This window comes from Microcaecilia unicolor, chromosome 1 (assembly GCF_901765095.1).
Source record: "Microcaecilia unicolor chromosome 1, aMicUni1.1, whole genome shotgun sequence".
In the NCBI taxonomy this organism is placed as follows: Eukaryota; Metazoa; Chordata; class Amphibia; order Gymnophiona; family Siphonopidae; genus Microcaecilia; species Microcaecilia unicolor.
In genome coordinates this window covers 656,366,521-656,394,482 of record NC_044031.1, presented here as the reverse complement: position 1 = coordinate 656,394,482, position 27,962 = coordinate 656,366,521, and the positions used below count along the sequence as shown (strand labels likewise).

Sequence of the window (27,962 nt, the reverse complement as noted above, 5' to 3'; positions counted from 1 at the left end):
GTTTTTAAACTACGAACCCACTAAGTCTTTCATTCTGTGCCCCACTAGAATAAGATCAGGGTATTGGGATTAGGGAAAAGAGTTGAATCACAGCCCATCACTCAATTCAGCTACTAAGTGGGTCACAAGACTCAAGACTTGACTGGGTCAAGTGATAACCAATGTGTCAGCTCATGGCTGTCACATAGCAACCTGCATGTCGGAGGATAGTTGGGTGACACGGTAATATATTATCAGCTATTTGCTAGGTCACATGACATCACACTTTTCAGCTGACTGTTTCAGATCTTCCAAAGTGGAGTGGGCTTTGCCTTTCAGGGAATCCAGGTCCAGGTTCTGGATGTTGGTCAGCTGTCCAATGACAGAATTCTTCTCCTGCTCATCCTCGTTGTCTTCCTCAATCATTTTAGCCAGTTCTTTTGGGAGTTCCACATCCCCTCCAGCCTGCTGAATCTGTGTCTCATCCACTTCACTCTATGGGATGACAGTAATACAAAGATTCTTAAGTCAGTACTGTTCTGAAGTGGAGGATAGCAGCAACAGAAGAGAAGTCCCTGATAAATAGGAGAGATAATGAATGAGAATAAGAAGAAGAGAATAGAGGAGAGAATGAGATAGGGGAAAAGAGAAAACCAAGGACAATGAAGAAAAAAAGAGAAGATAAAGGATGAAAAGAGGGAGAGAGATCAAGAAAGAAGGAAGGAGAGAAGATAATATAAGAAATGAAGAAAGCATGGGGGAAGTGAAGGAGATGGAGAACGAGAAGAATAAATTCACAGCAAGAGAAAGTCAAAGAGAGACAAACAAAAGGAGATACTTCTTCACAGGGCCACCGAGAGACTGAGCCAGGCCCGGGGCAGAATCATCCTTGCCGCTGCCGTTCCCCCATAAATCATCATCGCTACGGCTGCCGCCTGCCCGCCCGCCTGAAGTACCTTGGATGGCCCCACCAGCTGCAGGCAGCGCAGTTCCTTCCTCCACCCAGCATTGCCTGCCCCTGCGGCTGCTTTCCTCAGGTCGCATATGCTTAGTCTCAGCCTGAGGACCCAGCAGCTGTTAGGCAGGCAATGCAAGGGGGGCCCGGCGCCGGAGTTTCTCTTTTCTGCTCCTGTTGGGATGCAATCACCCGGGTCCCGTCAGGAACAGGAGAGAGAGAGAGATAGACCCCTGCGCCGGCCCCCCCTTGAGGCCTGGGCCTGGGGAATTCCCCCCCCCCCCCCCGACCCCCCTCTCGGCGGCTATGCTTCTCTACATAATACAGAATTAACCTGTAAAACTCATTGTAACAGGACGTTTTGGAGGTAAATAGCATAACTGGGGTCAAAGAAGTATTAGATGAATATATTTAGTTATTTGTATTTAATTCAGGTTTTTTCAGTAGTAGCTCAAGGCAAGTTACATTCAGGTACACTAGACATTCCCATATACCTGGAGGGCTTAGAGTAGGGCAAAGGGTAGCTGCCATCAAAGCAAAATGATAAATCCTGACAATAACACAGACAATATCATCACCATATACTTTTACCCATGTATGGGGGTGTGGAATGATCTTCAAATCTGCCCATTTACTCGTGTAAATATCTTTTGGAAATTGCTGTCATTATGAGTTCATGTATACACACAAATGGGTAAATTCTATAAGTGGAGCCTAAAAATCAGAGCCAAAAATTTTACGCACTGAGCGCTATTCTATAAAAAGTACATGTTCTTTATAGAATAGCGCTTAAGGCATAAACCGTGCCTAACTTTAGGTGCCCCAGATCCTCCCAAGCACAAACTCACTTCAATAATAAAACTTATTATTTTGTTTAGGATTTTCAGAATGTATTGCAACCGCACTGCTTAATTAACAATTTTCAGGCAGTAAGGTGCAAATCGTCATCGATCCAGTATTTTTGTTTTAGTTTCTTAAGAGCATGCAATATTTAAAGGTGATCCAGTGTAGCTACTTCAAAAATTGTGACTTATACATTCCAAAATTATGACTTGGATTGAATTACTTAACTGGCAGCGGCTTAGTCTCACCCAAAATCTGTTGTCTATCTACGCTCCTGAATGACGTCTTGCTTACCAGAGTTTAGCTAACCACCAAATTATCTCAACTGACTGTACCATGCATATTGTTCCCATCATATATCTGCTATTGGTTCCTCAGCTATATGGTAAACCGTATTGTAGAAAATGTTTAGCATCATATCTATGTTAGTTGAATGTTCTAATGCACGCTTATTAGGTATTATATCTCTGGTATTTGAATTTCAGTGCTGTTAAATGTGTATATTTTTGAATACTGTTTCACGGTAGTTCTGTTATTAGGTTTCAATTTACTGTTTTCAAGTTTACCTCATTTTTTGTATTTATGTCTATTCTTGTTTATTTTACTATTGTTATGCTGTTAACAAAATTGTAAGTTCTATGTTAAACTGTACCTGTTGTACACCACCTTGTGTGAATCTCTTCATAAAGGTGGTCAATAAATCCTAATAAATAAATAAATTAATATTTTCATGTTCCTATGTTTATATGAGTGAAAATCTCCTGCATCCCAGTCAGAATGTTTCCTGCCTTAGCACCATCCCTGAGACTGAATCAGATACTCGCGACAGAATTGTGAAAAATTACAGAAGGACCTTACGAGACTAGGAGACTGGGCAGCTAGATGGCAGATGACGTTTAATGTGAGCAAGTGCAAGGTGATGCATTTGGGAAAAAAGAACCCAAATTATAGATATGTCATGCAAGGTTCCATGTTAGGAGTTACGGACCAAGAAAGAGATCTGGGTGTCGTCGTCGATAATACACTGAAATCTTCTGCTCAGTGTGCTGCTGCGGCTCAGAAAGCGAATAGAATGTTGGGTATTATTAGGAAAGGTATGGAAAACAGGTGTGAGGATGTTATAATGCCGTTATATCGCTCCATGGTGCGACCGCACCTTGAGTATTGTGTTCAATTTTGGTCGCCGCATCTCAAGAAAGATATAGTGGAACTGGAAAAGGTGCAGCGAAGGGCGACTAAAATGATAGCGGGGATGGGACGACTTCCCTATGAAGAAAGACTAAGGAGGCTAGGGCTTTTCAGCTTGGAGAAGAGACGGCTGAGGGGAGACATGATAGAGGTATACAAAATAATGAGTGGAGTGGAACAGGGGGATGCCAAGCGTCTGTTCACGCTTTCCAAAAATACTAGGATTAGGGGGCATGCGATGAAACTACAGTGTAGTAAATTTAAAACAAATCGGAGAAAATTTTTCTTCACCCAACGTGTAATTAAACTCTGGAATTTGTTGCCGGAGAATGTGGTGACGGCAGTTAGCTTGGCAGAGTTTAAAAAGGGGTTAGATGGTTTCCTAAAGGACAAGTCCATAAACCGCTACTAAATGGACTTGGGAAAAATCCACAATTCCGGGAATAACATGTATAGAATGTTTGTACATTTGGGAAGCTTGCCAGGTGCCCTTGGCCTGGATTGGCCGCTGTTGTAGATAGGATGCTGGGCTCGATGGACCCTTGGTCTTTTCCCAGTGTGGCATTACTTATGTACTTATGTATTACTGCTTGACTCATTAATACTGTTCTCTAATTCTGTGTACATGGAAAGAACAAACATTTAGCGAATCAGGCCTTAATGTCAGGAAGATTTTGGCCCTCATTTTACCAGCCTTATTTGCTTTTGAGATGTGCATAAACTGGCACTTAAATGTTGTCTTGTATAAACGTGTAAGTCCTCATTTTACAAAGCCTGGGATATGCACATATCAAACCCAAATGTATGCAGATGGCAAGGGGTGTGGTCTGGGCATGTGCATTGCAAAGTTGATAGATATTTATTTCCCATTTCAGAAAGGGGAAAGGGAAAGGGGACTTGATATACTGCCTTTCTGAGGTTTTTTGCAACTACATTCAAAGCGGTTTACATATGTTCAGGTACTTATTTTGTACCAGGGGCAATGGAGGGTTAAGTGACTTGCCCAGTCACAAGGAACTGCAGTGGGAATTGAACTCAATTCCCCAGGATCAAGGTCCACTGCACTAACCACTAGGCTACTCCTCCACTAGTGGCATTCCATGTAGAAGCCTGCCCTTGCAGATCAGCAGTGCGGGCGCGCAGGCTTCTGTTTCTGTGAGTCTGACGTCCTGCATGTACGTGCAGGACATCAGACTCACAGAAACAGAAGCCTGCGCGGCCACATTGCTGATCTGCAAGGGCAGGCTTCTACATGGAATGTTGCTAGTGGAATAGCAACATTCCTTGTAGAATCTCAAATAATAGCAACAGAAACTCAATAGTAGCAACATTCCATCTAGCATCTCCAACAGTAGCAACATTCCATGTAGAATCTCAAATAGTAGCAACAGAATCTCAATAGTAGCAACATTCCATCTAGAATCTCCAACAGTAGCAACATTCCATTTAGAATCTCAAATAGGGGAAGGGAAATGGGACTTGATATACCGCCTTTCTGAGGTTTTTTGCAACTACATTCAAAGCGATTTACATCTATTCAGGTACTTATTTTGCACCAGGGGCAATGGAGGATTAAGTGACTTGCCCAGAGTCACAAGGAGCTGCAGTGGGAATCGAACTCAGGTCCCCAGGATCAAGGTCCACTGCACTAACCACTAGGCTACTCCTCCACTAGTGGCATTCCATGTAGAAGCCTGCCCTTGCAGATCAGCAGTGCGGGCGCGCAGGCTTCTGTTTCTGTGAGTCTGACGTCCTGCATGTACGTGCAGGACATCAGACTCACAGAAACAGAAGCCTGCGCGGCCACATTGCTGATCTGCAAGGGCAGGCTTCTACATGGAATGTTGCTAGTGGAATAGCAACATTCCTTGTAGAATCTCAAATAATAGCAACAGAAACTCAATAGTAGCAACATTCCATCTAGCATCTCCAACAGTAGCAACATTCCATGTAGAATCTCAAATAGTAGCAACAGAATCTCAATAGTAGCAACATTCCATCTAGAATCTCCAACAGTAGCAACATTCCATTTAGAATCTCAAATAGGGGAAGGGAAATGGGACTTGATATACCGCCTTTCTGAGGTTTTTTGCAACTACATTCAAAGCGATTTACATCTATTCAGGTACTTATTTTGCACCAGGGGCAATGGAGGATTAAGTGACTTGCCCAGAGTCACAAGGAGCTGCAGTGGGAATCGAACTCAGGTCCCCAGGATCAAGGTCCACTGCACTAACCACTAGGCTACTCCTCCACAAGGGGATTAAACACCTATGTCCAAAAAGATCAACATCAGGAAGGGGAAACTGATCATTCAGGCAACTGGGCAGTGTTTGAGGGCTCAGAGGCTGCCTGGCTGCCCGCCACGGCAACACACTACAGCCCCCAAGTCTCAGTGGGCCCTCCCCGGTCCTACCTTGAAGGGCCCTGGTGGTCTAGTGGCCTCTGTGGGAGTAAGAAAGAACAACTTCCTGTCCGGTGCCGCTACTCTACCTGGTGCCGCCGTGTTTTAAAAATGACTGCTGAGACTCCCTTCACCAGTCTCGTGAGACTGTCCAGACTGACAAGACTACCGTGGGAAGTCTTGGCACCCATTTTGAAAACAGATGGCGGCACCAGGCAGAATAGCAGTAGTGGGCAGGAAAGAGTGGGACTCTTTCCTGCCCTCGAAGAACCCTCTAGACCACCAGGCCCCTTCAAGATAGGACTGGGAAGTGCCACTAAGGCTCGGACGACTGTAGTGTGTGGGAGGGGGAGGGGGCAACAGCTGTGGTGGTGGTAGGGTGGTAGTGAATGAGAGTGGGGTGGCGGCAGTGCAGTGGTGGTGGGGGGGGGCAGAAGCTGGCAGCAGGGGCCCAGATCACCCTTACTGCCCAGAGGACCAGTGAAATATCCTGTATGAGCCACACATGCAGCACACAAACCAGCCCTCACCTAATACAGAATAACAGAATAGAAATTAAAACTCATGCTGACAAACTGAAACAGAAACAGTGAGAAGCCAGGCTCTGCATGCAATCCAACACTGGAAAAGTAGTATCAGAAATACTTTTCTGCCCAATCAGTGCAAAATACAAAGATATATGAAGTGCACTTCCACACAGTTGGCATATTCCAATCACTAAAAAACTGAAAATGAAACATCGGTTTCTACATTTGTTGTCTGGGCAATTTTTTCTTCTTGAGTTGGTCCCAATCTCTCGTTTTCACTTTCCTTTTGTTGATCTTTTAAGCTCTTTTCTAGGGTCTCCACCCTATTTTTTCTCTGCTTTGTTCTTTTCATTCCTTACCTCTGTTTCTTGTGTAGATCTTTCCCTCATCTCCTTTTCTCCATTTTCTCCTTTGCCTTTCCATCAGATTCCATCCCTCCTCCTACCCCACTCACCCTCCAGTTCCCAGTCTCCCCCTATTCACCTCTCACCCACCTTTCCATCTCCTACTCTCACCTGTTCCCCAGCCTCACCATTCTCCCTTTCTCTTTTAGCCTCATTTACCTTCCTCTGCTCTTCATTCCCATAATTCTCTTACCAACCCCAGCTCCATTCTGACCTCAGATCCCTTTTCTAACTACATTCCTATTCCCCTTCTTTCATCTTGTCTCCAATTTTCCCATTTCCACTCTCTTTCACCCCCCCCCCCCCCGGTCATATTCACCTGCCTCTTTCCATTGCCTATCAAACCGTCCAGGACCTTAACACCATCTCTCTACCCGTCCCCATCCTTCTCCTCCCAGTCTCACACCATCCAACACATTTAACCCACTCTTGATGATACCCTTCACCTAAATGCTAAATGCCAGGATACTCACTTGAATCTCTCTCAGTTCCCATTCTCCTCCCTACCCAGTCCCCATTACCCACTCACTGTCCCATCCAGTCCCATGTTCTTCCACTTTTTTACTTAAATCCTCAATCCCTCCAGCTCTCCACCACTCTGTTTACCCTCTTTTCCTCCAGCATGCCCTTCCACTCTCATTCTACTTCTCTCCTCCCCACCCATTCTCTTTCCCCTTTTATCTGTCATTCTTCTCCACCTGCATTTGTCTGTCACTCTGTTCCACCCTCCCTCCCATGCAGCTCGCCATCACTGTGCTCCCCTCACTCCCTGCAGATATCTATCATTCTTCTTCCCCTTTCTCCGCTCCACGTGCCACCAGGGGCAGACTGACCAATGGAACAATAGGGCAGTGCCTGAGGGCCAACAGCAGTAGGGGACCCATGCTCCCCTAGTTTTCATCTACTTCAATCACTTGTAATAGGTGATTAGGTGCCCATGGCCCTTATTGCCTGAGGGCCCAGAACAATATCATTTCATCCCTGCATGCTACCATCGTCCTGCCCTCAACTAGTGCCACATTCTGCACCTATGGAATCCTTTGGACTTCTGCTGCCTCCGTATTTCTGGCACCATGACCTCGCTCTGCTCTGAGAGAGTGGGACACCCATGGCACTGGAAGCTCATCTGAAAGCTCATTTATTATATCTGGCCTACCATGTTCCTACTGGATCTTCTTGACTGCCTGAGAAGTTTGGACCTTAGTGGTATATGATTATCATTGTTTTGTTTGTTATTATTGAAGAATTTTGTCTATTGACTGTTTCTATTTATGTGATTTTATGTATGTTACTTTGTTTGCTGCCCTGGATAAGGATGGGATACAAATAATAAAATAAAAAACAAATCAAATCAAATCAGTGCTCCTCTGCTTCTCCCACACCTGCACAGGGTCACTGATGACATAAGCACCAAGAGAAGGATGCTGAGTGAATATAGGGAGGTTATCCACTGCCACAGACCTTTCAGAACCATCCCTGCCCCCGACAACCCATCTTCTTCTGGGAACCAGTGGGCGTGTGGTGGAAGTGCCATCCCGTAGCGACTCAACCCAGCCACGTTGGTCAGGATACTATCCTTTCTGTAGGTTTCACTTTTGCTATAACTTGAGAATGTGATGATGAAGTCACAGAGCATAAGCATGGAAAGAAGCTGAAAGTCTCCTACCTTTGGCAGGCGATACTTCTCTCGAAAGTGGCTTCTCATGGTGGCTCTCTCGGCCTTGCGTTGAGCAAAGTGAGCGTCTCTCTCCATCCTGCAAACAGCATTTTGAAAGATTATTCACAGTTCAGGTTTCAGAATGTGTGAATGACTAAATTTCTCTCTTGGTGTCTGATATTTATTCTCTTATAGAGCAGAAATGTGATTTCACAAATACACACAGCAATGCACCTGACAAGAAAAACTTATTAAACACCACAGGTGAGATTCTGACATGGTTGCTGGAACTGAAGGCTCTTCTCAGTGTCAGATGTGGTAAAATGGGAACCTGAAAATGGTTGAGCTGATACAGACTGAAACTTTGGATTAAACATATATGGCCCAATATCTAGCCATAGTGTGATCATGTTTTTTATGCCAAGGCATTTAAAAAGATACATATATTTAATGCTGCTATCCAGATAGGCAACAGCTTTGCATATACATGGAAAGTGCTCATCACCAGCAGCAACTGTAACATTGATATTCAGCCACTATACCATCCATATAGCTGAACAGTTTAACTTGGTACAGCTTTTTCTGTCCTAAATTAAACTACTTAGCTACGTACAGAATGAGTGAATATTGCTGCTATATGTGTAACTGGACAAAATGCCCTTGCTCCGCCCCAGTACTATCCAGATAATAACAGAGGATTTAGAGGGAATTTTCAGTGGCAGTATATGGACTGCCATCAGAAGATGGACAGCAAAGCTTTGAATATACATCAGCCAAAAGTATCCCACGGACCCTGATGCAGGAGGCGAAACTTGGGCCAAAGTCGGGACGTGGACAGGATTAGGAAGACTGATATACATATACATAACAAGATAAGTGATCCTCTCTTTATTAATACATCAGTATATGAAATCAAATCAGTTGAGGGTCACAAAAACATCAGAGGAGGTTTTTTAGCCAGTGATGATTGGGTGGTGCTCCCTTAAGTTGGATTCAACAAAGGAGTATCCGCCTGTGTTTGAGGCTTTTCCTCCTAAAAACTAATTGTTATACCGCATTGAAGTTTCTACAGTAGAGATCGCTACACTTGATTTGTTAACTATCTGTATAATGCCAATAAAAATTCATGGGTAGAGGAATTACTCATATATGTATACATGTCCTTTTTGAATATTGATACCGCACTGCTCAGCAGCGGACTGTCTTGCTTTCATTTGCCCATTGCATCATAGCTGTTAACACATTGCATTCCAGTATGTTATTGGGCATTTATTTATTTTCTTCTTAGCCATCTGCAAGCCCCAAAGCTATCAAAGTGATGGCTGAGGGGGGATAAGATTGAGGTCTACAAAATCCTGAGTGGTGTAGAACGGGTAAAAATGAATCGATTTTTCACTCTTTCAAAAAGTACAAAGACTAGGGGACACTCAAGGAAGTTACACGGAAATACTTTTAAAACAAATAGGAGGAAATATTTTTTCATTCACTGAATAGTTAAGCTCTTGAATTTGCTGCCGGAGGATGTGGTAACAGGATTAATGTATCTGGGCTTAAAAAAAGTTTGGACAAGTTCCTGGAGAAAAAAATCCATAGTCTGTTAGTTTGCTATTCAGACAGACCTTGGGAAGCCACTGTTTGTTCTGGAATTGGTACCATGGAATGTTGCTGCTATTTGGGTTTCTGCCAGGTACTTGTGACCTGGATTGGTGACTGCTGGGGACAGGATACTGGACTAGATGGACCATTGGTCTGACCCAGTATAGCTATTCTTATGTTCTTAAAGTCATGCACATTCAGGTTCCATGGGTATTTTTCTATCCGTGAAAGGCATATAATCTATTTGTACCTGATGAATTTACCAGTAGTAGGATAAGGTTTAATGGTTATTGAATTGTTCAATGGCCATTCATGAGAAGCAGCAAAGTACAGGTAATACTAAAAAAAAACATAAAATAATCAGGCAATCACATCAAAAGAAAATACATAAAGGAGTAGGGAGAAACCAAGATGACATAAGGGAATGATGCAAAGTTTTGATTTCTGAGTTCTGGGTGTGTTTGCAACCTACTGAGAGAAAGCACAGGGGAAGAATCTTTTCCTCCCCACTGAGATCAGGACTTTCTTGTCTGCATGTTTGAAATCCCTGGACTCTTTTGTGTTGCTTGTGCTTGAAAGAGGTGCTCCAGAGAAAGAGCTAGGTGCTGGACAGGCTACTTCTTGTGAGAATTTTGAATTCTCCTTCAGGCCAGAGTGTCACAAGATTATCCAAAATCCAGATGTGTAGTGGTCATTGAAGCCTTTGATACTAAGATGGATGCCAAACACGTTCCAAGCATGGAATCCACAGTAGGTTTTCTTCAGTGGCAATGGCTCCTTCTGCCTCTACAGTTGGGGTTTTAACTGAGATCGCTGACAGGTGAATGTTTCCCAAGTTATAGAGAACTTGGCTGTAAGGGTCAGTCCTGTAATCAGAAGACCCTGGGGAGCTCAATTAGAGCCTGGGAAAGTTACTTTGGCAGAAGTTGTGTGAGCTACAAAGGCAGATTTTAGAAAGAATGTACAAATCAGAATTGAGATGTGTCAAATTCTAGTAGTATTTTTTTTAATTTCCATTTTGCTTACACCTTTTTCAGTAGTAGCTCAAGGTGAGTTATATTCAGGTACATTGGATATTTCTCTGTCCCAGGAGAGCTCACAATCTTGGTTTGTACCTGAGGTAATGGAGGGTTAAGTGACTTGCCCAAGATAACAAGGAGCAGCAGTGGGATTTGAACTGGCCACCTCTGGATTACAAGACTGGTGCTCTAGCCACTAGGCCACTCCTCCACTTAGAAAAGAACCTGCCAATGTAGAGCCTTTCCCTAAAATACATGGTCTTGTATATGTCAGCTATGTGCAGTCCTTGAGGGGCGGCTTGAGAATATCAGAAGTGCCAATCAACTGATAAAAGAAAAATTCATTATTCCCTGATGCAACCGGGATGACAAAACGTGGCGCTATGTCAGTGGAATAATTTCTGTGCAGCATGGCTACCCAATGAATAAAAACTATTGAATCTATAAGTAGCTGAAGTTGAAATTGAAGATTTCATCTGCCTAAGATAAGTACTTATTGAAATTTTGCACAAATGATGGATACTGTTATTAAAAAGTATTTGTAAGAGAAAATTTGTTTTATATAGAGCATGGATGAAAAAAAGGACCGATGAGGATAAATCTATGTGTGCGTTTGTTTGCATTCATAGGAGAAAATTGGAGTAGACCACCTTCTGATGGTCTACAAAAATATTTTGAAAAATGTTTTTTAATATAGAGATCTCTTCTATATTTGTTATATTGGCTTTTTTTTTGAGATCCTGTGACTTTGTTTGACCACGTGAAGTGTTTCAGCTATGTGCAGTGGCAGGCACCCATTTTACAAGTATCAATGCCTAGAATATCAACAGACCCAACATGGCAAAATATACAGTTTGGTTTGATATAACAGCTAGAGCGGAGGGCAGTCACTCAAAACTCAAAGTCCTGGATTTCAAACAAGCTGACTTTAGTAAAATGGGGGCATACCTGAAGAAAGAGCTGATGGGATGGGAAGATATACGAGAAGTGGAAAGACAGTGGTCCAGGCTAAAAGAAGCTATTAAAATGGCTACTGACCTTTATTTGAGGAGAAATGGGGGGAAGGCCGACAGTCGCTCAAAAGAGCATGGTTCGGGATAAGGTATCTTTCAAAGATATCACCATAACAGGGAAGATAGAGTATCCTGATAGTGAGGTTGCAAAAGAGATTGTAGTAGATCGGGTATCTTTAAATAACAATAAAAATCAGACAAAAGATTGCCAATTAATACTGTCAAGTACTAAGCATGATGTACTTAGGAACAACAAACATAGTTTGAAATGTCTATATGCGAATGCCAGGAGCCTAAGAAATAAGATGGGGGAGTTGGAATATATTGCACTAAATGAAAAATTAGATATAATAGGCATCTCTGAGACCTGGTGGAAGGAGGATAACCAGTGGGACACTGTCATACCGGGGTACAAATTATATCGTAGTGATAGGGTGAATCGGATTGGTGGAGGGGTAGCATTGTATATTAACGAGAGCCTTGAATCAAATAGATTGAAAATTCTGCAGGAAACAAAACACTCCTTGGAATCACTGTGGATTGAAATTCCATGTGCAAAGGGGAAAAGGATAGTGATAGGAGTGTACTACCGTCCGCCTGGCCAGGACGAACAGACGGATGCGGAAATGTTAAAGGAAATCAGGGACGCAAACAAACTGGGCAACACAATAATAATGGGGGATTTCAATTACCCGCATATAGACTGGGTTAATGTAACATCTGTACACGCAAGGGACATAAGATTTCTTGATGAAATCAAGGACAGCTTCATGGAACAGCTAGTTCAGGAGCCGACAAGAGAAGGAAAAATACTAGACTTAATCCTTAGTGGTGCTCATGATCTAGTGCAGGGGGTAACGATACGAGGGCCGCTTGATAACAGTGATCATAATATGATCGGTTTTGATATTGGCATTGAAGGAAGTGAAACTAGGAAATCAAGTACGCTAGTGTTTAACTATAGAAAAGGTGATTACGACAAAATGAGAAAAATGGTGAAAAAAAGACTGAAAGGAGCAGCTCGCAGAGTAAAAAACTTGCATCAGGCGTGGATGCTGTTTAAAAACACCATCCTGGAGGTTCAGGACAAATATATTCCACGTATTAGAAAAAAGGGAAAAAAGACTAAACGTCAGCCGGCGTGGCTAAACAGTAAGATAAAGGAAATCATTAGAGCCAAAAAACAATCCTTCAGAAAGTGGAGAAGAGAACCAACTGAAAGTAACAGGATAGATCATAAGGAATGCCAAGCCAAATGCAAAGCGGAGATAAGGAGGGCAAAAAAGGACTTTGAGAAGAAATTAGCGTTGGAAGCAAAAATACATAGTAAAAATTTTTTTAGATACATTAAAAGCAGGAAACCGGCCAAAGAGTCGGTTGGGCCGCTGGACGAAAATGGTGTTAAAGGGGCGATCAAGGAGGACAAAGCCGTAGCGGAGAAATTAAATGAATTCTTTGCTTCGGTCTTCACCGAGGAGGATTTGGGGGGGACACCGGTGCCGGAAAGAATATTTGAAGCGGGGGAGTCGGAGAAACTAAACAAATTCTCTGTAACCTTGGAGGATGTAATGGGTCAGTTCAGCAAGCTGAAGAGTAGTAAATCACCGGGACCTGATGGTATTCATCCCAGAGTATTAATAGAACTAAAAAATGAACTTGCGGAGCTACTGTTAGAAATATGCAATCTGTCCCTAAAATCGAGTGTAGTACCGGAAGACTGGAGGGTAGCCAATGTTACTCCGATTTTTAAGAAGGGTTCCAGAGGAGATCCGGGAAATTATAGACCGGTGAGTCTGACGTCGGTGCCGGGCAAGATGGTGGAGGCTATTATTAAGAATAAAATTGCAGAGCATATACAAAAACATGGACTGATGAGACAAAGTCAGCACGGATTTAGTGAAGGGAAGTCTTGCCTCACCAATCTAATGCATTTTTTTGAGGGGGTAAGCAAACATGTGGACAATGGGGAGCCGGTTGATATTGTATATCTGGATTTTCAGAAGGCGTTTGACAAAGTGCCGCACGAAAGACTCCTGAAGAAATTGCAGAGTCATGGAATCGAAGGTAGGGTATTATTATGGATTAAGAACTGGTTGAAAGATAGGAAGCAGAGAGTAGGATTGCGTGGCCAGTATTCTCAGTGGAGGAGGGTAGTTAGTGGGGTCCCGCAGGGGTCTGTGCTGGGTCCGTTGCTTTTTAATGTATTTATAAATGACCTAGAGATGGGAATAACTAGTGAGGTAATTAAATTCGCCGATGACACAAAATTATTCAGGGTCGTCAAGTCGCAGGAGGAATGTGAACGATTACAGGAGGACCTTGCGAGACTGGGAGAATGGGCGTGCAAGTGGCAGATGAAGTTCAATGTTGACAAGTGCAAAGTGATGCATGTGGGTAAGAGGAACCCGAATTATAGCTACGTCTTGCAAGGTTCCGCGTTAGGAGTTACGGATCAAGAAAGGGATCTGGGTGTCGTCGTCGATGATACGCTGAAACCTTCTGCTCAGTGTGCTGCTGCGGCTAGGAAAGCGAATAGAATGTTGGGTGTTATTAGGAAGGGTATGGAGTCCAGGTGTGCGGATGTTATAATGCCGTTGTATCGCTCCATGGTGCGACCGCACCTGGAGTATTGTGTTCAGTACTGGTCTCCGTATCTCAAAAAAGATATAGTAGAATTGGAAAAGGTACAGCGAAGGGCGACGAAAATGATAGTGGGGATGGGACGACTTTCCTATGAAGAGAGGCTGAGAAGGCTAGGGCTTTTCAGCTTGGAGAAGAGACGGCTGAGGGGAGATATGATAGAAGTGTATAAAATAATGAGTGGAATGGATCGGGTGGATGTGAAGCGACTGTTCACGCTATCCAAAAATACTAGGACTAGAGGGCATGAGTTGAAGCTACAGTGTGGTAAATTTAAAACGAATCGGAGAAAATTTTTCTTCACCCAACGTGTAATTAGACTCTGGAATTCGTTGCCGGAGAACGTGGTACGGGCGGTTAGCTTGACGGAGTTTAAAAATGGGTTAGATAGATTCCTAAAGGACAAGTCCATAGACCGCTATTAAATGGACTTGGAAAAATTCCGCATTTTTAGGTATAACTTGTCTGGAATGTTTTTACGTTTGGGGAGCGTGCCAGGTGCCCTTGACCTGGATTGGCCACTGTCGGTGACAGGATGCTGGGCTAGATGGACCTTTGGTCTTTCCCAGTATGGCACTACTTATGTACTTATGTACTTATGTACTTAAGTAAATAAAAGCAAGAAAAAAAGGAAACCGAAATGGTTCTCCAAACAAGTGCCTGAGAAAATAAAGGCGAAAGAGGTGGTATTCATGAAATACAGGAACATTCAAGAAGAGGAACACAAAAAAGAATACCGGATAAAACTTAAAGAAGTCAAGAGGAAGATATGTCTGGCGAAAGCAGAGGTGGAAGAACAAATGGCAACAAATGTAAGGAGGAGAGACAAGAATTTTTTCAGGTATATTAGTGAAAGGGGGAAGGCTAAAAATGGAATTGTGAAACTGAAAGATGCTATGGACAGATATGTGGAGAGCGATGAGGAAAAAGCAGGGGCGTATCTGAGGTTCGGCAGTAGGGGGGCAGGGGCTAGAGAGAGGGGGCACATTATAGGCCCCCCGGCCACCGCCCCACCTACCGCCGTCAACTCTCCCCCGCCTACCGCCGTCACCTACCCCCGCCGAGGTCCGCTTCCTCCGGTCCGGTGCCTTTAAAAATGTTACTTCAGCTGGCGGGGGACCCCCAACCCCCGCCAGCCCAGCCGAGGTCTTGTTTTAAGTTCTTCTTCCATCCTCGTGCTATTGAAAACTGCTTGCCTGCATCCCTTCCAGTTTCGGACTGAGTCTGACGTCGCAGCACATTGTACGTGCAGGACGTCAACGTGCTGTGACGTCAGACTCAGTCCGAAACTGGAAGGGATGCAGGCAGGCAGTTTTCAATAGCACGAGGATGGAAGAAGAACTTAAAACAAGACCTCGGCTGGGCTGGTGGGGGTTGGGGGTCCCCCGCCAGCTGAAGTAACATTTTTAAAGGCACCGGACCGGAGGAAGCGGACCTCGGTGGGGGTAGGTGATGGCGTTAGGCGGGGGAGGATTGATGGCGGTAGGGGGGTCCAGGGCGAAATCTGCGGGGGCCCAGACCCCTGTGGCCCCATGCAGATACGCCCCTGGGAAAAAGCAAACATGCTAAACAAATACTTCTGTTCTGTGTTCACAGAAGAAAATACTGGAGAAGGACCATGATCGGCTGGTAAAGGTGCATATGAGAATGGAATGGATATTACACCATTCACGGAAGAAAGTGTTTATGAATAACTTGGAAAATTGAAGGTGGACAAAGCCATGGGACTGGAAGGGATCCATCCCAGGATATTGAGGGACTTTATAGAATTTCTGGCGGGTCCTCTTAAAGATTTGTTTAATAAATCCATGGTGACAAGAGAGATTCTGCAGGACTGGAGAAGAGTAGATGTGGTCCCTGTTCAAATAAGTGGTGACAGAGAAGTGGGAAACTACAGGCTGATAAGTCACTTAACCCTCGATTGCCCCAGGTACAAATATATATATACATCTATATATATAATTAATGTCACCCAAGAGAGTAGGGATGGACAAATAGCCCTCCAGAAGAGGACAACCTTGGAAGCAGATATAGGATCAACTTTATTGATATCAACAATTGTGTCAGAATACTGCATGCAAATGGACCTGTGTTTCGGCACCTGCATCAGGAGTCATTTGATCTTATAAAAATCCTACTGTGTCACTGTGTATTGTAAAAAACATGGATTAAGTAGCTCCAGTCGCAGCAATGGAGAATGTCAGCAACTATATCCTCAGAACCTCGCCGTACGTCTGCACTCTGAACTGCCAGTGTGAACCAGTACGGGTCCTTTTCTGGAGGGCTATTTGTCCATACCCACTCTCTTGTGTTACACGTTCATCTGTAAGGTTGCTTTGCCTTTTTTTCTGTGGTAAAGTACATGTCAACCACATTGATTGTACCACAGAAAAGTGGTATATCAAATCCCCTACCCTTTAGAAAATAGCCCTCTATTTTTCTGGAAAAGTTTAGAGAGAGGCTGAGATACGAAACACACCTACACTGTAGAGATTGATCAGTAAAGTAGAAAAGAAGCAGAGAGTCCAGGGTTACTGTTCTATAATTATAATTCTCAGGGGGCTGAAGTGACAGGACCTTCAGCTTAGTGCCTCACAATATACTCTGAGGTAAGTAAATATGTGTCTCTCGTGCTGTATTGATACAGCAGCCGCCAAAGCTACACTAAGGGGGTCTTTTACTAAAGCTTAGCTCGAGTTATCTGTAGCAGGGCCCATAGGAATAAAATGGGCCCTGCTGCAGATAACTTGAGCTAAGCTTTAGTCAAAAACCCCCTAAAACTCTTGAGAGTGGGAGCTAACTTACATTTCCTTTAAACACAGCTGAATTTCACCACTGTTAGCACATCAAAAAATACAATCAATGAAGGAAACTATTTTTAGAAAAATGTTTCTCTCTTCCTGTTGTTACAGGGCCAGGAAGAGGAGGAACTGGATTGGGGAGAGCAGCTGTTCTGCTCCAATCCTGAGACTTTGAATGCCATGCTGGCTGCCAGCAGTGGAGGAGGAGGAAGCCAGCAGGCGAGCATAAATGATGTAGGAAAGCATTTTAATTCTGAAAATAAGGGAGGTCAGAAAAGGGAGAATGCTAGAGCAGTGTTTCTGAAGCCCATCCTGGGGTACCCCTTAGCCAGTCTGGTTTTCAGGATATTGTTATCATTTAGTAATTTTCCTGTATAGACAATATTACATGGCGAGTCTAATCGGTTTGCAATGTACAATATAAAAATTAATTAAAAACAGAAAACAAGCAACATAAAAGAACTCCATTAAAATAAAGGAAAGGACAAAAGACCAGCACATAAGACGAGAGAATCAAATTACGAAAAGTAAGCACAGGACCTGTATAAAACAAAATCATACACATACTTACATAGCATTCATAACCCTGTAGGGTAAAAAGACTCAAATATTCTGCTGCAGGAGGGATACAAGATGGGACATAGTGCAGCAACCAGTCTCACATAAAGTTCATCCAAATGAGGATGAGCTCTAGTATTTTACACTGCAGACCTTACTAAAATTGCCTAGAAAAGTTAGAGTCTGAAATCTAGCTGAAAGAAGTGTGTTTTCAAAGCCTTGCGGAGCAGACTAAAAGAGCTTTCCAACCGCATGTGTCGAGGAAGCAAATTCCATAATGAAGGAGAAGAAAATAGAATGCAGAGTTTAGTGTAGGTTCCCACATCGCTCTTGATAGAGATGGCAGAACTAACCTGTTGTCAAGTAAAGATCGACTAAAAGAGATTTCCAACCTCATGTGTCGAGGAAGCAAATTCCATAATGAAGGAGACAGAAAATAGAATGCAGAGTTTAGTGTAGGTTCCTACATCGCTCTTGATGGAGATGGCAGAACTAACCTGTTGTCAACGAAAGATCGAAAAGGATGAGCTGGAGTATAGGGTACAGTTAGAGAAGTTAAGTATGAAGGAATGGTCGTATGAAGAGTTCTATGTGTTAAAGTAAGAATTTTAAACAATCCTGTATTCAGCTGGTAACCAATGAAAGCATTTAAGAAGTGAAGTAGACCTATCGTATCTACTTGCCCTAGAAATGACGTGAGCCGCTGTGTTCTGTAGTGTCTGTAGCCTTTTCAGGTGTACCTTGGTCATTCCTGCATAGGTTGTATTACAATAATCATACTTGGTATTAACATACGCATAAAAAAGCATGGATAGAGAGTCTTGGTCAATCAGATTTCTGATTAATCTCAAATGAAGCAGGAAAAAGAAGCCTGTCTTCGTGATTTTGGAAACGTGTGGTCCGAAGGAAAGAGCTGAGTCAATGATCATTCCTAAATATCTAAATGCAAAGATGATGCATGAAGTAGATTTGCATGAAGTGCCCCCATTGCATACAAAAACTATTTCATGCATGTACATAGGAGATATCCTAAAATCCAGGCTGGCTATGGGCTGCCTCAGGACTAGCATGAGAAAACCTGTCTTAGGCTGAAGCATTGAAAGACTGAATGCTGGAGAGGGGCTCATGCAAGGAGGGATTGCTTGCTGTTGGAGAGTGAGGTGAGGAAGGGGTAAATAACAGTGGGGAAGATGAGGGAGGGGTAAATGGTAGAGGAAGTGAGGAAGTGGCTATGACAAGGTATGAAGGAGGTGAATGCCCTCTGTCTTGTCAGCAAAGTAAACTTGGGTCTCTGTATTAGTTTAATCCCCACAATCCATGTTTATTCCACAGCAGGAATGAGAGAACCAAGGGTAGGGGAGAACAGAGAGCACGAGACAACCCAGGTGGGAGGTAGGGGATTCATAAGAGCTACAATTCATACAAAATACAGAGAAAAAGAAATTTAATTCTGTAACACCAATTCTGGTAGAGTTGCATTGGTTGCCCATTGAGGCATGGATTTCAACTAAACTGCTTTGCCTTGTTTACATGGCTTTTCTCAAAGGGGTTCCAGAGTATCTTTCTAGTAAGCTACAGAAATACATGTCTCAACGTGCATCACGTTCTTCCCAAAAGTGCCATTTTTAAATCTTGTCAGGCTAACCACTACAAGGAATAGAGAATTTTGTTTATGCCACATCTTCATTGTGGAACTCGCTACCTACCAGCTGAGTATTTATTTATTTATGACATTTATACCCCATATTATCCCAAGCAACCTCAGATTCAATATGGCTTACAAAGCACAGTGAAAACAAGCATTTAAGGAAAACATTGTATAATGCATTACACTTAACAACAAAAGTACAAGACCATTCCAAAGATAAGCACAGCCAAGATAACACAAACTTGTGTAAAACTGTAATCCTCAACTAAGCCTGGTGAAGTTCCCCTGTGGAAAGAAATTTCCAAAAGAGAAATCAATAATTTGTGGACTAGTAAGTAATTATCTTGATATTTGATGGTATTTGGTAGAAAGTTCCAACATTTGGTACCTTGAAAAGAGAAATCAGCAGAAAGAATTAATTTATAGGTGATTTTCCTGTAATTGGGGAGATGAAGTCTGAGAAAATTTCTAGTGCCAAAGCGAACATTATGCAGAGGAAGCCTTATCAAAGGCTGCATATAATCTAGTGCTACACCATAAATTATTTGGAAAGTTAGGGCACAGAGCTTGAAAATCACCCTAACCTCTGGTTATTTGTCCTTTTGGAAAGACTTGGTTGTTCAAGAAAACCTGCAAGTTGAATGAAAAATTAGATTCATTGCTGATGGTTTGTTCAGACCAGTTTGTTGTGTTGTATTGATTCTGTTTTATTTACATTACTTGTTTGTTTTATTGTATGTTGTATTGATTTTTTTTTTTATCGTAAACCACTTTAAAACCTTGGCTATGCTAAACAGTATATTAAGTTAATAAATCAAACAAATCAAATCAAGCTGGTTGGAGGCAGTCTGAAAATGTAAGAGAAGTGGAAAGGGGTAGGAAAAGAGTAAGAAACCTGAAGCAAAGAACTTAGAGGAGGTGTAAGAGAGTCAGGGGAAACAGGTGTAAAAGGAATGGAATGGGAGAATTAATCAAAGAAAGCCAAATGTAGTGATGAAGGTGGACAAAAGAGCCAATGAGAGTGTCAGGGCTGGAACAGAGGTAATTATGGAAGTGGGAAAAATGATTGTGTGAGAGTGTGCCAGGAATAGTGAGAGAGAGAGAGAGAGAGAGAGAGAAAGAAAGAGAGGGGGGGGGGGTGAAGGTGTGTGTATGTGTATGAGATAGAACCATTTGGGCAGGTTTTTGTGTTGTTTGACATAAAACTAGACAGGGTATTGGGAAGAAGGGGAGATGAGTGAGGATGACAGAGAATCAGAGAGATGGTGATGAGAGAATATAAGAGGACAAATGTGAGGGTTACAAGTTAGAATGTAGGATGATGAGATTGAAGGCGACTAGAAGGGATGAGAGAAGATCAGAGGATCATAGAAATGAGATAATTGAGATGGAGAGAGAGACAGTGAGGGAATTAAAGTGAATGATAGAGAGCCGACAAATTAGCAAAGAATCCTCTGAAAGTTTTACCACAGTTACAACTTTTCAAAAATTCTGAGGTAGGGCTGGCCCGGTAGCTCAGTACACACTGCCATGTGGAGATCTGGATTTTTCAGCTCAGGCCTTCCATGCCCCAGGGCTGGTTGGAGTTGGGGACACTGTGGAGGGAACATTTCTAGCCCAGTCACTGCACAAACATGACACCTAGAAATCAGTTTTAGAGTCTATGATTGCAGTGTGTTTCAGAATGAGCCTTGGTTCACGGCCCCTGACTGAGGGCTCTGGCACAAATATCGGGGAGCATAAAAGAGGGACAATCCAAAAGTAGTTGCAAATGAAAGCAAGGCAATACTATAAAGAGGCACAAGTAGTTGGAGCCTATTGTATAGCAGGGCAAATAGAGTATGACCACTTATACCAGCCATAGAATTGGTGTAAATGCTCATACTTAGATTGCTTTAAAAAAAAGAACATGTAAATGATAGTATTTTATAATTTATGTTTGCAAATGTTCACCATGCCCATACTCTGCCCAGACTCCTCCTTTGTGTATTCCCACCTTCAAACTATGTGCCATCGCATGCAGGCATTATATTATAGAATAATGTCTAGCCAGAATGTTGGTATTTATGTGTCTATGCACACACATGTGTACCTATATACCAGTATTCTGGTCATTTATTGTACACCCTCTTTATATAATTAACCCCATGGTGCTCCAGTGTTGCTACTACTAAGCTTGAAAGTCAAAGGAGCAGGAGAAAAACTGTCCTCGTGCCTTCCCCCCCCAAAAAAAATAATTCTGAAGCATTCTTGCATGTCATAGCATACTGGCTAGGTAACACAAAGTTATATCAATCACTGCCCTTACGTTTAGCAAGCAGCAATTCATTGACAGTGGTTGAGGAGTGTGTAACACAGTAGATGATGGCAGATAAAGACCTGCATGGTCCATCCAGTCTGCCCAAAATATGCATACTTAATCTTGAGCTGTCCCTGCCATTTTCAGGACATAGAGAGTAGAAGTGTGCCCATCATTGGCTTAATTTTCAACTACTGGAGTTGCCGAAGCCTGCCCTAGCCCAACCACATCTATCTAGTTATAACAGGGACATAGTAGTTTGCAGGACTCTAACATTACTTCCCAATTACTGGATTTGTCACCATAGTGTATTTTTGTTAGCGAGTGATTCACCATAAACAAATCATTTGCAGTTCGGTAGGGTGTGTAGAGTTTACCTGAAGAACTATTTCAGTCTTGTAGTGCCAGGAGCAATCCAGCTAACCTCTTCCATCAAAGGGATTGTAATATGATTCCTTACAATCCTTCTTATTCTTTCCACCCCAAAGGAAGTAGGAAAGAATTATACAAAAGTAGTTGAGAAATATCTGTCTGTTTGAAGGCAAAATAATGCATTGAAGTTTTAACGGAATTGGATGAAAACTTGGTATAAGGGGAAAACTAGTGAAAAGCACATTGAGCTTAAAAAGGGGCCAGATAAGACTAAGTTTTCCAGAGAAATAAGACCTTCCCGATAGGTGCCCCATATAAGAGGTTTTGGTAGGCTAAAACTCCTCAGCCCCAACCGCAACCTTCCCTGGACCCACTGCCTCTCCCATCCTGTCTTACCTTGTTTCTCTCTCTCTCCTCCCTTTCATCCACCCACCATGCAGCACAACTTCTGAAAATATCCCGACGCATTTCTATGGAAGATGGAGTTCCACCTTTTGGAGCATAGAAACTTGCATATTGTGAAACAAAGCAGTTACGGGATTTACCTTTAAACTGCCTCTTCCCATTTTCCATGTTCCCAACCCTCCAAATTACCCCACCCTAAAAACTGTCCCCTATAACTGTCCCACAACACCCCAAAGTGCCCAAGCCCCAAAACTATCCCCTATAACTGCTCTACAGCCACCAAGATACCCATCACCTACCACATTTCCACAAACTAATTTGAACTGTTTCAGAACCTGAATCCACTGCACTACTGGATGTCTGCAATTTTGAAAAAAAGAGAAAGTTGAGAAAAGATCCTTTTCTACCTTAGACTAGTGGTGTGAGTTGATGCTTCTGCACCTTGCTGACAGGTGAGGGGAACAATTGGGAGAGCTTTTCCATTCTCCTCATCTTGTAGATTAATCCAATTGCCCACTTATGGGAAACCAACTTTATGGACAGAAGGGAAAAGATGATCCCTGGTATCTAACAGGTCCTCACATAAAAAAATAAAAATAAATAAAAATACATTTAAACTGGAGAAAAATAAAAAGCTTATTATACCCTAATCACAATTTCCCAGGTAGATTCCCTGAAGTTAAAGAGCTCACAGGCGCCATGTGACTATCTACTTACAAAAAACCAAAATAGTTCCTTAGGAATCAATTAAAATAATAATGCTGGGGCCACAGAACCAGCTTTACATTATTCTTAAGCGTTAACTTCCTTTTCATAATTTGTTTCTAATCTGTTTGGAGGGCAAACTCTGTTTTTTATTCTTGTTGTTTTTGCTTTTTTGTCTACCAGAATTAAACTGTCATTCAACTCACGTTTCAAAGCAAACAGAAAAGGTCAAACTGCATGAAAGGGCACCCGATGAGAAACTGCTTGAAACAGTCTCACGGTAGGCACCTCGGTCCAACATGGCAAAGTTTAGACTCTCCTGTGTTGCATGTTACATCTTAAGCTAGATTTACAGGCTTGTGACTCAACTCCAAAAAGCTGTTATTATTATATATGTCATTCTTTATCCTAAACTATATGCGATATCAAATCAGCCTATACCGTTGTCTAATTATACCGAAATCTTTTAGCCTTTCAAATGAGGCCTTTAGACCCCTTGATATTAAGCCTCTAGTAGAATTGCCGTATTTTAAAACGTAAAATAATAGAAAAAGGAGAGAATAGAGAATTCTAGCAATTAGAGAGATAGTATAGATTAAAAACTTTGAGTATCTTATTTTCTTATTTTGATATTTTTAAACCTTACAAAATATCACAGCCGTTCGGCAACAAGATTTAGTTTCTGTCACTGTTATCTCAAACAAAGGGGATAAAACAAGTCAGGCTGTCAACATTTTGTTTCTGTTTGCACCTGATTGCATGGGGATTATTAGCTTACAGATTTTTTTTTTGCCCTGGGTATAAACGCTTATACGAAAATAAATAGGACAAGAATTACAGCACAGTGAAACAGACTAACAAAAGAGGAGATGGTAAGGGCGGTCCGAGAGTATAGCACTTACTTTTCTTCCACAAGCTGCTTCTGGTATTCCTCATACTCTTCTTTGGTCATCCCTTGCGCTTCCGCTGGGGATTTCTCCCCTTCTCTTTTTTCTTCTCCTCCCAGACCCCCAGTCAGATTTTTCAGTTGGCCACCGACCATAGTTTTCACCATAAATGCCATGACTTCCTCTAGAAGCGAAGGGGTAACTTCTCTATCAAAGTAATAACAGAGCAACCAGGCTTTTCAGTAAATAAATGCAGAGCTGTTGGGCGCGGAGTTGGGGTACTTCTTGGCTCAATTCAGGACCCCTGTGGCTATAGTCTAAAAGCCAAGTAATGAATTCTCCTGTAGCTCCCGATGGGATTTCAGCTCCCTTTCTCGACTGTTCCAGGAGCCCTCCGATTCTGCTCCTTGTATTTGGATCAGTTCAGCACTACCTTCGTCAATAACCCTAGAGTGTCCCAGTTAACTCCCAAGCTTGGCTAAGTAGGGAGTTTCTGGCACAAGGGCAAAGCTTTTTCTCCCGTGTATCTCAGTTCAAGGCGTGGAACTGCTGGACAAATCCAAAATGCAGTCTCGGGTAATATATGGAGTTTCAGAGAACCAACGCGGCAGGACAGCAACCGAAGCCCCTTCGAGTTTCTCAGACGCTCAGCACCACATTCAATGAACCGTTCTTTGCCTTTTCTCTGGTATAAGTATGGCAGAGTAGAAGAGACAACTCCTAGAGCACTCTAGTGTTTGAGCCTAATGTGCAGCTCCTTGCATTCAAGTATGCGTCTGGAGTTCAGCACCACTGCCTATGGACAGCTCCGCCTCCTTCTGGTGGGAGTTACCGAAGTTCTAGGCTCTCCTTTCTCTCATCATATGTCCCTGCTATCCCACCCGTGGCTCTTACAGCGACCGAGTAGCAGACTGAAGAAAAAACATAAACTAACCTCAGGTTCGACCTTGAGAAATTTTAGGAAACACCCTGTAGTACTGACCAACTCACTTGTGAAGACTTTAAACTTGTCCTTTCTTATCCTCTTTTCTTTGCCATATACCATACCAGTAAATAAACTAAGCTCTCTCTCTCTCTCTCTCTCTCTCTGTATATTTATATATATAGCTTAATTTATTTACTGGGTATGACGCAACAAGGCCACATATTCTCACTGAATCTCAATTTACAAGTATCGACACCACTTAGGATTCTCTGTTAACTGGAACACAGATGGCTTGCAAAGAGATTAAACATTTTAATAGGGTTATTTTCACAGCCGGTGTAGGGTGATGGCGGAAAGACATGCCAACGTGTGGAAGTGTTAACATACAGCTTAGCTAGAGTTTCGTGGTGAAAATAAAGCATTGCCCGAAAGTGAAATCCTCTTAGGGTTTCAAGATCTCGACCTCATTTTTGTTTAAGGTTAAAATAACAAACATTACATGAACCTGAAAAGAAGCTCTGAAATGTGTCAACAGCAGGAAAGACTAATAGTACAGCATCAAATAGCGGCATGTCGTTTATGCTGTCCAGAGTGTAACTGCTATTTTAGGCACATGATGTGGTAAATCTCTCCACACCAAATTATTACTTTAGTCTGTTAAATCCGACTAACTGCTCATTCTCAATTTAGCATCTTTACAGTGAAGCCTGAAGAACTCAGCTAAACAACTAATGAATTCACTTGTAAGTGTCGGATCCTCTTTGCAAAATGTCTTTTAAGTTAAACAGCAGAAGAGCTGCAAACTTACAAACTGCAAAGATTACAATTATTTGCCAGCTCCCTGGGTGTTTGTGTTTAATGTGTTGGAAACCTATTCAGAGGCCTGCCTTCATTCTTGGTGGTTAACTGTTGAACATACCAGCAGCAACAGACCTGACAATTAATAATACTGTTCCTTGGGAAAGCTTCATCAATTGAATAAAATGCCATATTAGAGTATATCAAATAAGTGGGGAAAAAAACCATAGAGATCATAGCTCACAGTTGTGTGTGTGTGTGTGTGTGTGTTTGTGAGGTGGTGTGTCAGTTTGTGAGGTGGTGGGGCATGTTTGTGTGTGTTTGTGAGGTGGTGGGGCATGTGTGTGTGAGTTTCTGAGGTGGTGGGGCATGTGTATGTTTGTGAGGTGGTGTGTGAGTTTCTGAGGTGGTGGGGCATGTGTGTGTGTGTTTGTGAGGTGGTGTGTGAGTTTCTGAGGTGGTGGGGCATGTGTGTGTGTGTTTGTGAGGTGGTGTGTGAGTGTCTGAGGTGGTGGGGCATGTGTGTGTGTGTGTGTGTGTGTGTGTGTGTGTTTCTGAGGTGGTGTGTTTCTGAGGTGGTGGGGCATGTGTGTGTTTGTGAGGTGGTGTGTGTGAGTTTCTCAAGCGGTGGGGCATGTGTGTGTGAGGTGGTGGGGCATTTGTGGGGATTATTTTTGGGGACCAGGGCAGTTTCTGGAGTGGTGAACAGGGTGAGGGTTGGTGGGGCAGATGCAGAGGTAATTTTTGGAGGTGAGGCAGTTTGTGGAGTGACGGGGTAGTTACAGGGTGGTAGATTTGGGTTGGGGCAGTTTGGAGGTTCATTGTCCAGCTGAAGTAGTTTTTTGGGGGAGTGGGAACAGTTTGGGGCTGGGAGAGTAGAGCATAAGGAGAGGAGGAATTCCCTGACTGATATGTTTCTATGTTAGAGAAGCAGGAACTCCTCTCACAGGTGCATTGGGTCTTTTTTTCTTCTTTTTTAAATTCTGTAATGGAGGCTTATTTCTCTAGAACTCCTAGTCTGATCTGGCCTATTTTTGAAATCAATGTGGGGATTGATGGGTGATTTCATTCTGGCCACTCCTTGTGGCAGTGCTCTTCCATAGCCTACAAAAGCCTTTGAAAAGGCGACCCTGAGCATACATGGGCATTTGTTTGATAATCCCAGCTCTTCAATCCAATTTTTCTGCTCTTAATGTATGACAGTTAGCTCTCCCATCCTTCCTCTTACCTAACAAAAAAAAAAGATGCTAAATCAGGACAAGGAAAGCAGTGGTGCTCCAGCCAGGATATGTGACCCCTAAACTGTGCCAGGGCCCAATCAGGTAGGCTCCCAGCCATATGTTTCCAGATCCTCTCCCCTTCCAACAGACCTGATACTGGCACCTGTAGGAGTGAATTCCTCTGCCAGCTATCCCGTAAGCAAGGTATATCAGATGCTAAATCCATACTAGCTTTTGGTGCTAGAGAACTGAAAAGCAGCTCAAGTCCACTTGGCCACAGCAACTCTTCAGTGCTGACACCACTCTGAGCAACACCTCTCTCTCTTGGTGCCAGCTGCTACTGTGCCCCTGTGCCAGAAACAATGCAAAGAAACACAGGTGACAAATTCCCCTGCATTGCTGCTTCTCATATCACTCCTGCTTCCAAAGCTGCCCAGACTTTGGCAGAGCACAGGACCACCAACAGTTCAAAAATGGGGAAGCTGCCCTTAAAGCAGAGGTTCTCAACTCAGTTCTTGGGACACACCTAGCCAGACAGGTTTTCAGGATATCTACAATGAATATGCATGAGATAAATTTGCATGCACTTCCTCCATTGTGTGCAAATCTCTCTCATGAATATTCATTGTGGGAATCCTGAAAACCTAACTGGCTAGGTCTGTCCAGAGGACTGGGTTGAGGACCACTTCCTTAAAGCGATACTGCACCCGAACACAAGAAAGCACAAGCCTGATTTTCTTAAAAGGACAGTACACCCCCATAAAGAACAACATAAATCAACAAAGAGGTCAACCACCTCTGCTGACCAAACACAGTGTCAGCATCCACACAAGCAGAAACCTCTCAATGACAATTTGAATATGGACTGGCTCATGCCCTGTAGCCTGCCATTGTTCAGTTTCTGCTGGAGACGATCATATACACTTACAATTCCCTCACCTATAGCAGAAGTAGCTCTAAACAAATCTAAAACTTCTAGGATTCAAGTCAACCTTCCACCTAGAAAAGAGCAAACCTTCCCAAGATCATAGGATGTAAGGTTTACCAGAGTACTATGCTCAGCCTGAGGATTATAGACCACCAGGTACAATTCCTGCATTGGTCATGTACAGATTAGCT

General features: G+C 42.9%; 1 protein-coding gene across 1 annotated transcript; it reads right to left on the bottom strand.

Moving 5' to 3' along the window:
* Nucleotides 1-249: 249 nt before the first annotated feature.
* Nucleotides 250-24,076, bottom strand: CPLX3 (complexin 3). Its single transcript, XM_030190351.1, has 3 exons — nt 23,916-24,076; nt 7,967-8,054; nt 250-474 (listed from the first exon to the last, which is right to left on the bottom strand). The coding sequence occupies exons 1-3, from the start codon at nt 24,074-24,076 to the stop codon at nt 250-252; spliced, it is 474 nt and encodes a 157-aa protein (XP_030046211.1).
* Between the last annotated feature and the right edge of the window lie 3,886 nt (nt 24,077-27,962).

What these genes read in the sequence shown, in the direction of transcription:
- CPLX3 (XM_030190351.1), bottom strand. Translation starts at nt 24,076, where the DNA reads ATGGCATTTATGGTGAAAACTATGGTCGGTGGCCAACTGAAAAATCTG. An exon ending in AAGCAGCTTGTGGAAGAAAA is followed by an intron (nt 8,055 to 23,915) that starts GTAAGTGCTATA and finishes TGCTGTTTGCAG; the next exon opens with GATGGAGAGAGACGCTCACT. An exon ending in AGAAGTATCGCCTGCCAAAG is followed by an intron (nt 475 to 7,966) that starts GTAGGAGACTTT and finishes GTCATCCCATAG; the next exon opens with AGTGAAGTGGATGAGACACA.